At 57.7% G+C, this 10,142-nt stretch overlaps 1 protein-coding gene across 2 annotated transcripts; it reads left to right on the plus strand.

Annotated features, from left to right (window-relative positions):
- The first annotated feature begins 1,515 nt into the window (after positions 1–1,515).
- On the plus strand, positions 1,516–7,278 carry LOC121673175 (pleckstrin homology domain-containing family B member 1-like). 2 transcript variants are annotated; one of them, XM_042046265.1, is made up of 7 exons: positions 1,516–1,761; positions 2,873–2,932; positions 3,401–3,553; positions 4,381–4,483; positions 5,316–5,355; positions 5,991–6,096; positions 6,170–7,278. In XM_042046265.1, the coding sequence occupies exons 2-7, from the start codon at positions 2,896–2,898 to the stop codon at positions 6,304–6,306; spliced, it is 576 nt and encodes a 191-aa protein (XP_041902199.1). In that variant the 5' UTR covers positions 1,516–1,761; positions 2,873–2,895; the 3' UTR covers positions 6,307–7,278. The 2 variants fall into 2 exon arrangements, with proteins under 2 accessions (XP_041902199.1, XP_041902198.1); XM_042046264.1 differs by having other exon boundaries at positions 1,527–1,761; positions 2,870–2,932.
- Positions 7,279–10,142: the final 2,864 nt, after the last annotated feature.

The raw sequence follows: 10,142 nt of genomic DNA on the forward strand, positions 1-10,142 counted from the left end.
TACAGGAAAAGGAAAATCCCCCCAGAGGGACTTGCGGGGTGTTTAACCAGGTGCCGACCTGTCCCGAGTGTGGGAATGACAGAAACAGCAAATGCTGGGAGTGTCACCTGCAGCTGTCCCCAGGTTCAGCTCTGAACCGCCAGAGCTTCTGTCTCCACAGATCCACAGCACCGGGAAACCTGGGGAGACCCCCTGTGGAAGACATGGATTTCCTGAGATGCGGAAGAGTTTCAAAATTCCTTGGTTTCCTACCCAAAACCCAAGCCTGTGGCTGGGGTGGGGGAGATCCCCACCAGGCACGAGCCACTGCAGACAGAGCTGGAGGAAAAACAAACCAGAGACATCAAAGTTCATAGATTTTATTAAGCAGTGCCCAACTGCTATGGAAAATGGGGGGAAATTCAGTATTTGGCTCTCCTGAGCGAGGGACAGAGTGTATTCCCACATGGCATCTCTCCTTTCTCTGGCTGGAAACAATGTCCTGGCTCTTTGGATCACTATTTCCACCCAGCATGTCCCAAATTTATCCTATTGAACATAAAAAACCCCACCCTGGTTTACAAAAAAATTAATAGACCAAGCCCCCCAATTCCCACACTGGCACCATTTCCTTCCCAAGAGGAAAACCACAATGGAAAAGTTTTGAGAACAATTAATTCCAAACTGACACGTGTCTGTATGGAGAGGCAGCCCAATACATCCAAATTCCAGTCCATATCTCTTCCTAAGGGAACTTTTTCCTGGACTCATTGCAGGACAAAGTCTCTGGCCCAGCCAGATTTCCAAATAATGTCCCTGATTTTGGAAATATTCAGCACCACCAGGATGTTTTGCAGCCCCGTAACCAGCACGGCGGGATGCACAAGGCTGTGAGTGTGGCCTGGCTGAGGGGGTGATTCCAGTTCAACTCCTTCGCGATCATCCAGTGGGCTGCTGGATTAATTTAATTCCTTCTGCTGTTTACCACAGTAAAGCCAGCGCTGGAAGGAGAGGAGGGGAAAGGGCTTTACATTGAAAATTCTGCTGGAATAGAATTTTTTTCGTATCTTAAGGGTTGCTATGTGCTCAATAAGCATCTTTTATTAACAGCCCAGCCTCAGCCATCACCTGTGTCTTGACTTTCCCAAATAATCCAACCTCGTGTCCCAGAGCCCGGGACAGTTCTAATTCCGGCAGAAGCCAGGACAGACCTTGATTTTGACCTAGAGGATTGTTCACTCCACTTGGAAATTTATTTCAGACGAGCACTTTGGTGCTTAAAACTTGGGTTGTTCCTGATTTATGCTTCTGGCATGAAACACCTCGCCAGACCCATTCCCAGTAGTGGAGGAAAATCCTGCATCCCCCAAGCATCGCCTCCCTGTGCCCAGCTCTGTGCGGGGCAGCAGCCCCCCCCCCGGACGCCCGAATTCGGGGGTGCCGTTCTGGCTGAGCCCCCTCCCAAGGGCACCCACACTCCTGGATGCGCTCCTCGTCAGGAGCAAAGGGGGGGGGTGGATTTGAGGAGAAAGTGAGCATGGGAGCTGCTGGATCAGCCACGGGCATCCCAGGTGGCACCAGCCCGGCAGCATCCCCGCCGCGCAGGCGCCGGGCGGCGGCTTTTTCGGGATAAACCGCTGGAAAGCGGGATTCTCCCGCCGGCCGGCACTTCGGGATGCTGGTGCCGGACTACAGCTCCCGGCGAGCCGCGCGGGCGGGCAGAGCCGGGCGGCGGGAGCGGAGCGCAGCGCATCCCGCAGCGGGCACCGCCGCCTCCGCCCGGTGAGGGATGCGCGGGGCGGCTTCGGGGGGCTGGGGGCGCGGAGGGACCGGGGAGGGGGGACCGGGGCAGGGAGAGTGCCAGGGGGCCGGTACTGAGGGGGGCGGGTTCCTGAGGGGGGCAGAAACGGTGCCACAAAATGTGGGTACGGAGGGGAAAAGATGCCAGGGGATGTGGGATGAGGGCACCAGATGTGGGTGCCGAGGGACTGTGACTAGAGTGGGATGAGGGTGGCACAGGGACGGGAGCGGAGAGGGATGGGGTACCCAGGGGTGCGAGGGCAGGAGGATGAGGGTGCCAGGGGATGGGGGTGTCCATGGGCTGTGATTTTGCGGGGATGTGGGCAGGGCAGGGTGAGGGTGGCAGGGGATGGGGGTGTCCACGGGCTGTGATTTCCCGGGGATGTGGGCAGCGCAGGGTGAGGGTGCCAGGGCTGCAAACTCCATGGGGACCTGGATACTCAGGGATTCAGGCACTCGGTAACGCAGGCACAGAGGTACTGGGGGGTGTTTGTGCCTTGCCGTGCCCCCAGAGCTGGTGGGAGATCCTGGAGGCCATCCCAGGGTATCGAGTTCCCATCACTGGGTGCTGGGATTCCCAGCTGATGGTGGGTATGGGGGCTGTGGCCAGGGAACTGCTCCTGCCTGTCCCTGGGGTGTTGGCTGTGCTTGGGGACCTGGGGAGCGATGACTTCATGGCCTTAATTAAGGACTAATTTCCATCCAGGCAGGGAAAATAAACAAGTGTAGGTGTCGTTTACCATGGAAAGTTACTGGGGCTGTGGGGAGGCACTGCCTGTTTTCATCCATGGCCCGGATTTCTCCATTTACCTCCATGGGACGATAATCCCTAAATCCCGATGAGATTAAAGGCAGAAAGAAAGGTGGCCGGAGTGCCTCCTTCGCGATGTTTCCCAGATGACGAAATCCCGCGTCTGTCTAACGCCGATTAACCCGGGCGCTGAGCTCATCCCCCAAAAATACCAGGAGCAACAAGGGTGAATCCCCATCCCACTTGGCCCCCAGAGGCTGTGGGGAGGTGAGAGCCATGGGCAGAGCCGGAGGCGAGGCGGGAGCTGCTATTTTAACCCCATTATTCTTCCCATCCCAGCAGATCCGGCGAAGCCTGCGGCAGCCATGGCACTGGTGAAGAGCGGTTGGCTTTGGCGGCAGAGTAAGTGCCACCCTTGAGCTTTCCAGGTTGGGAGCCCCTCGAAAAACCCGGAGGGGTTTGCTGGGAAGAGGTGGGGTGTGGGGGACACAAGGAGCCCCAACCTGGGCGGTTAATCCACAGCAGCAGGGAGATTGTGGCTCAGCCGCTCGCGGATTTACGTAAGCGGAGAGAGGGGCTGCCTGCCATGAGAACAGACACACGGCTCCGTGTCCGGGGCTGGATCCGCTCCCATGCGCTCGGCAGGGTGGCACCCAATGCCCTGATGGCTTTTTTGGCAGCCTTTTTCCACTTAAAGCCACCTGGCCACGCTGCCCCGGATGCTCATGCCAGGCACGGGTGTCCTGTGGGATGCAGCAGCTCACAGGAGCTGGAGATGGATGTTTGGAGGATGACATTGGCTCTTGTGAGCGCGCTGGCCGTGTCCCACCGGGCTCCCTGGGGTCCTTCACCTGCTCCCTGTCCCACCAGGCTCCATCCTGCGCCGCTGGAAGAGGAACTGGTTCGTGCTCTACCTGGATGGCAGCTTGGTTTACTACCACGACGAGACGCAGCGGGACATGGACGGCCGGATCCACATCAAGTACAGCTGCCGGGACGTGCGGATCGGCCGCGAGTGCAAGGGTGAGCAGAGCCCCTGTTCCCGAGCCCTGCATTCCCAACCCCATCCCACACAGGGCTCTCCATGTGGCTGTGCCCCTCTTAAACGACGCACATCCAGCATACCCCCTAAATAATCCAGGCTGTCTCATTCACAGCTTCTCGTTCGCAGCCAGGAGACGCTGGATCGTCTCTGCCATTGCTTTTCCTGGGGGAAGGAAGGAAGGAAGGAGGAACTCTCCTCCTGGTTTGTGCTTGTAGCAAACAGGATCCCACGGCCCTGACTCATCGCTCACGTCTCGCACAAACAAGGGGAACAAAGCAGCAGCTTGGCTGGGCCCCGCAGCCCACGGCCGCCGCACAAAGCTCCTTTCTTGGGCTGGGAGTGCCGGTGGGAGCACAATCCCGGAGCTTTGTGCTCACGGGAGGGTCCTGCCAAGCCTGGAGAACGGGGGAAGATACATGAGCCTCATGGATTTAAGATTTTGCTCTTGCTTGAGCTCACAATCCCACTCCAGCAATGCGCATCTCCTGTTGCTACAAAATTTGGGTGTGCTCTGGCAAGTTCAAAGCAAAGGCAGCTCGGCCTCGTGGCCTCGAGCAGATTTTTGGCAGTTTGCTGCCCTTCCGTGTTCCTTCTGCCACGGGGGTGGAGGTTTCTGCCCATCAGCTCATTCCTTGGGTTGGCTTTTAACCTGTGAGATCCTGACCGCATACTGCACGTGGAGACGGAGCCGAACCTAAACCCACCAGCTCTCACGCCAGAGGGAATTTGGGGCCCAGGGAGGGTCTCTGGGGCATCTCCCTGGCTGAGGCTGGATCCCACCCCATCCCTTTCCTTCCCTTCCCAGACGTGCAGCCGCCCGAGGGGAGGAGCCGGGACTGCCTGCTGACCGTGGTGCTGCGGGACGGCTCCAAGACCACGCTGTGTGCCCAGAGCGAGGACGACGCTGTGTAAGTGACTTTTGCGTCCCAATTATCCCAGCCTGGAAAGAGCCTGGGCCACACGAGAGCCCCGTCCTGCTCCCACCACATCCCACCCTTGGCTAAATCCGCCCCCAGCCTGTTTTCTCAAACACGCTCGCAGGGCGAAAGGCGCAGGAGGAGATTTGGGGTTCCCACTGAATAATCCAGAGCCAAAAGCAGCTATTTTTAAGCAGTCTCCTGAGGGAGGGAGGTTTCCTCATGGATGAGAAATCCCCTCTTGGCCTGACTGAGGAGAAGGGTTTTCATCAATGTTTGTAAATAAAAACTGTGAATGTGAAGCCCTCGCTGGCTTGAGGCAAACTGCCCTTTTTAGCACTGTTCCCCTTCTATTTATTTCTAAAAGAAATTAGAAATTAAACTTTAAAAAGAGTTTTATTTTATGAAAATTGATTGTTTTAAAATAAAACTTTTAAAAATTAGAAGCGGCAAACATTCAGCTGCACCTGGATTGAGGGAAACGTTCAGCTGTGGCCAAGCAGAACTTCCTCAACTGAGCTTGACCTCAGCTGAGTGGAAATTCATCCATTACACGCTTTTCCCTCCAAACTTAGGTGTCATTTTCCTGCCTGCCCTTGTTTTAGCCGGGGCCATTCCCAGGGACTGCCCTGTGCCCATCTCTGTGGTGTTGGGCACCTCCCAGCACATTCCCAATCCCAGCTGTTAGCCCAGCACTCATTAATAGGGAATTAAAGATTAGTGCCAGCCCCATGGCCACATCCAGGTCCCCATGGAGGGGAAAAGGGACAGTTCCCACCCCTGCAGCACCTGCCAAAAATGAGTGCCTCTGTTTTGTTTGCAGTGCTTGGAAGATGGCTGTGCTGGAGGCTAAATCCACCCCGGTGAGGCTTCGTCCCCCTGAGCAGGGACACCATCCTGGCATGGGATTTGGGATTCAGGATTCGGGCAGGGGGAGGTTACCCCAACCCTGGTCCTTCCCAGGGCTGACACTGAGCTTGGAGAGGCTCCCCAACACCCACTGTGCAGCCTCAAGGCCCAGGGAGTAAAGTCCCTGGAGCCACAGGGAAGAAGGTGGGGAAGGGTTGGATGTCACCACTGATGGCAGGTGACAGAGCCACGGGAACCCTGTGCACTGGTGGGGGGCGATGGGAGTAGAGTTAAGGCGACAGGGACACTGTTAAGGGGAATGGGGGCAGAGCTGAGGTGACAGGAACACAGCTAAGATGACAGAGACACTGTTAAGGGGACAGGGACAATGCTAAGGTTATAGGGACACAGTAAAGGGACAGCGACACAGTTAAGGTGACAGGAACAGGTGAAGGGAATGGGAGCAGAGTTAAGGTGGCAGGGACACGGTTAAGGTGACAGGGAAGGGGCAGTCAGGGTGACCTGAGCACAGGCTGCCCCCAGCCCTTGGGACTGTTCAGATTCCCCACCCAAGGGACCCAGGGCCCTGTCACCCCTGGGGGGGCTGCGGCCCAGCCCCACAAATTCACCCCACCCCCCGCTGCTCCAGGTGCACGTGTACGACCCCTACGACGACGACTACTACCAGACGGTGCCCCTGGACTCCCACCAGGCCGCCTACATCAGCTCCGGCCACTACGGCCACCAGTACGGAGGTGGGTGGCCCGGTGGCCCCGGGGGGTGCTCGAGGCCGTTCCGCACCCCGCTCACGGCCCTTTTCCCCTGCAGCTCCCGGGGTGACCCACGTCATCGTGCGCGAGGATCCCTACCGCGTCTCTGGGGACCAGATGGCCCTGGGGCTGCTGGCAGGGGCCGCCACCGGCGCCGCCCTGGGCTCCTTCATGTGGATGCCGTGCTGGTTTTAGCAGCCCCCAGGCCGGGCTTCGGCCCCCCCCTTTGCTCCCCAGCCCGGTCTAACCTACCCCTGGCTTCGAACCTGCCCTGAGCCCACCTCAGCCTCCCCAAAACACCCTGGGGACAGAGACCTCCCCACACGCCCTCCTCCCAGCCCCAGCTTCTGCATTAAATAACCCCCAAGTGCTTCAGAGCCCCCCCAAAACCCACTCCAGAACCCCACAGCATCCGATTCCCATCGGCAAAGGGCCCGGGGAGCTGCCTGGGCTGTTGGCAGAGCTTCCCCACCCCAAATCTCCACAGGGAGCTGGCTGCAGAAATACCGTGTTTGGGAGCGAGGGGGAGTCAATCTGGGGGGAAGTGGCTGGATCTTTTTTGGCTGGGTGAACCCCACAATGCAGAGGCTTTTTAAGGGCTGTTTTTGGGAGAGGCTCCAGCACTGGAGCAGGAGCTGACACAGGGGGCAACCACCGGGATGCTCAAGAGGTGGGTGAAAGATTAAGGAGGATGAAAACCTTTGCAGGATTTCCACCCCTTTCCAACTCTCACCGGTTTCCCGGGCCTGGCCAAGTTGGCGAAATGGTGCAAAACCCTCAGGAACTGGAGTTAAACCCTTGGGAACCAGGCTGAGAACAGCCCAGGGAATATCCCAACCTTTCCAGCCAAGGGAGGGACACACAGCATCCTCAGTTTCACCTTGATTTTTGGGAGGGCGAGAAGGGCAGCTCTCCATGGGGACAAGGGATCCTTTCTGGCAGCCAAGCCAGGATCTTCACAGCAGGGATTTGGGATTGAGGGGGGACACACGGTCAGGCCAGGGGACAAGCAGCAGCTCAGGGTTTTGGTTGGGCAGCACCAGGGAGATGGCGATGGAAGGGGTGAGGAGCAGCTGCCGAGCATCACCCCCAGAGCCAGGATTGTATCCTGGAACCACAACTGATACTGGATTTAGGAATTACAAACCCCATAGCTGGATAGAAAACCACCAGTGATACCAGCACCCCAACCTGCTCTTGCCTTTAGAGCCCCGGGTCAGTTCCTCCCTGTGCCCATCGGGGGACTGGGACATCCCAACACACCATCCTCATCCTCTCCTGCATTCCCTGCCTCTCTCCTGCTGTGCATCCGCTCCCAGAAAGAGAAAAAACAAACAAACAAACAAACAAACAACCTCTTTGAAGTCTAATAAAGGCAGCAAAAAACCAGCCCTGGCCTGCGGGTGAGTGAGGATGAGGAGGGAATACTCAGCCTTGGCCACCTCCAGGGGTGGGAAGGACTGTGTCCTCCTGGAGAGCTGCCCAGGGATGTCCCCAGCTCCTCCGCCTCCTCCTGTGCCCCTTTACCTCCCTCCCTTTCCCACTGGGAGCTCTGGGGGTTCCACCTTCAGCCTCTGAACGTGGTACAGTGGCCCTGAAGAGATACGGAAGGGACAAAGCTGCCCCAAAAATCCTCTTCCTGTGCACGAGAACCACCGTCGTGTGCTGGCAGAGCAGCTCCTTCTTTTGCACCACGGATTCATGGGATGAGGCGTCTCCACCTGGGACAGGCCCCGCGCAGTGTCAGGCACTGCCAGCCCCGGGTTAGGCCTCGAGGTGGCTGAACAGAATCCCTGGTTCTGTTTAATTTGCAAAGCAGGAGTCACGCCTGGCTCCCACTTCTACGCCAGGGATTCAGGCCCCTCCATCCCTCTGTTAATTCCAGCACAAACACCAGCTCCCAAGGGCTGGAGAGGTGTCGGATCCAGCCCCACACACCCCATTGCATCCTCATCCCTCATGCCTGTCCATGACCCCGGCCAGGCCCCGCAGCGCTCACTCACCGGTACCTCCCCGTGGCACCGCCGCTCCTGGGCCGCTGATCCAGCACCCACGGCTATTCCTGCTGCAGGGGTGGGCACAGGAATGAAACAACTCCTGTGACGGGGGGCACTGTCCCCATTTCCAACCTGTGACACGTCCCAGCCGTGTGTGCTGGCATCCCAAAATCCCCACGTGCTGGGCTGATCCCCCAGCGTGAGCAGCAGGGAAGGGCAGATTCTGCCCCACTCGGGTGAGACCCCACCTGCAGAGCTGCCCCAGCCCCGGGGCCAGCAGCAAAGGACCTGGAGCTGCTGGAGAGAGTCCAGAGGAGGCCCTGGAGCAGCTCCAGGACCTGGAGCCCCTCTGCTCTGGAGCCAGGCTGGGAGAGCTGGGGGTGCTCACCTGGAGAGGAGAAGGCTCCAGGGAGAGCTCAGAGCCCTTTGCAGGGCCTAAAGGGGCTCCAGGAGAGCTGGAGAGGGACTGGGGACAAGGCATGGAGGGACAGGACACAGGGAATGGCTTCCCACTGCCAGAGGGCAGGGATAGACGGGGTATTGAGAAGCTTTTCTGGGCAGCCTGTGCCAGGGCCTCACCAACCCCACAGGGAAGAATTTTTCTCTAATATCTAATTTACCAATCCAATATCCATTTTATGATTCACCAGCCAAAGTGCATAATCCCAGGTGAGACACATTGGGAGGTGGAAACATCTGAAAACTTGTCACCAGTAGCAACACAACCTAGAAACTGTCCCTCATTCCCATGCCATATCCGGCTGCTGACCTGAGAAAGCTCCTTTTCCCCAGCTCAGACACCCATGCTCCTCATCCCTGAGGTACCTGAACATTCCAAAGCTGTTCCTGCTTCTCTCCTGCTGTGCTGGTCTCCCAGAGATCCAGGGACATGGAGCAATCCGGGCAAGGACAGTGGTGGACCAGCACATGCCTCCAGCAGCAATTCCCAGGGTCTTCACGCCAGTAGGAACAGCTGGCAGCAGCCAGGCCCTGCACTAGGGAGCTAAATGAAGGAGCAATTAAATATGTTATAAATAATACTGGGAGCGCAAACAATTGAACCACAGCCCTCAGAAGTACCTGGCTTGGTCTGCTCTGCCCGGGAAGGGCTTCCCAGGAGCTCATGGCGCCGACTGAGAGCGGCACTGGGCAGGACCAGAGGGACCAGAAGTGCTGAGGGACAGAGCTCAGGGCTGACCCGCTCCATTCCCAACTCCAATCCAGACTCGCAGCACTCCTCTCTCCCAGCAGGGAGAGCTGCTGAAGCTCCAAACACGGAGCAAAGCTCAGAACAACTCCAAAACCCCTCAGGAAAACAGGATCCGCAGTAAGGAGCAGGCACAAGCCATTAACACCCATCATGCGCACAAACCACCTGGAAAATGAATCCCACAATATCCCATGGGACAGGAATCAGCTGGGGGCCACGTGACCCTCACTGTGATCCAAACCCACTTCTCTGGAAATCAAGCAGCTCAGGAAATGTCAGGATCAAACCTCCAATTTCCATCCAGCCCCTCTTCCCGAGCTGGGATAAATGCAGGAAAAGTCAGTGCCAAGCCACCAGTGCCGCAAGCGTGGGTAAATCCCATTTTCTCCCTTCCCTGCCCTGTATCCGAGGACACGCAGCGCCGTGGATGGACCCACTGGCCGTGGGAGAGACACTTCAGTTCTTTAATTAGCAATAACGTTAATCAAGCCTTTAATAACATCCTCGTTCCAGACGTGCTCTCCGGGTGGCCGACAGCAAGCACTCAAAACGGCTCTGATTTATATCCAAATGCTTGGAAACAGGTGGCAAGCCTGGAAAATTCGATCTGGAAACAGCACCCCTCCCTCCCAACCCAGCAGGGCAGAGCTGTGGGGCAGCAGGAGCACCATCACCCAGCTGGCCCCAGCCCTTCCCTACCCCTTATCCTCCCGGGAAGGGCAGAGCTGCAATTCCACAGGCGTTTGATTCCCGACACACCCGGGCCCGGCCTTTCCGGCATCGGTCTGGGCAGTCAGCTCCATTCTGCTCCTACAAGAGGATCC

Source organism: Corvus kubaryi, unplaced genomic scaffold (assembly GCF_017639235.1).
Source record: "Corvus kubaryi isolate FWS band 111438036 unplaced genomic scaffold, C.kubaryi_AGA036_p1.0 65272, whole genome shotgun sequence".
Taxonomy (NCBI): domain Eukaryota; kingdom Metazoa; phylum Chordata; class Aves; order Passeriformes; family Corvidae; genus Corvus; species Corvus kubaryi.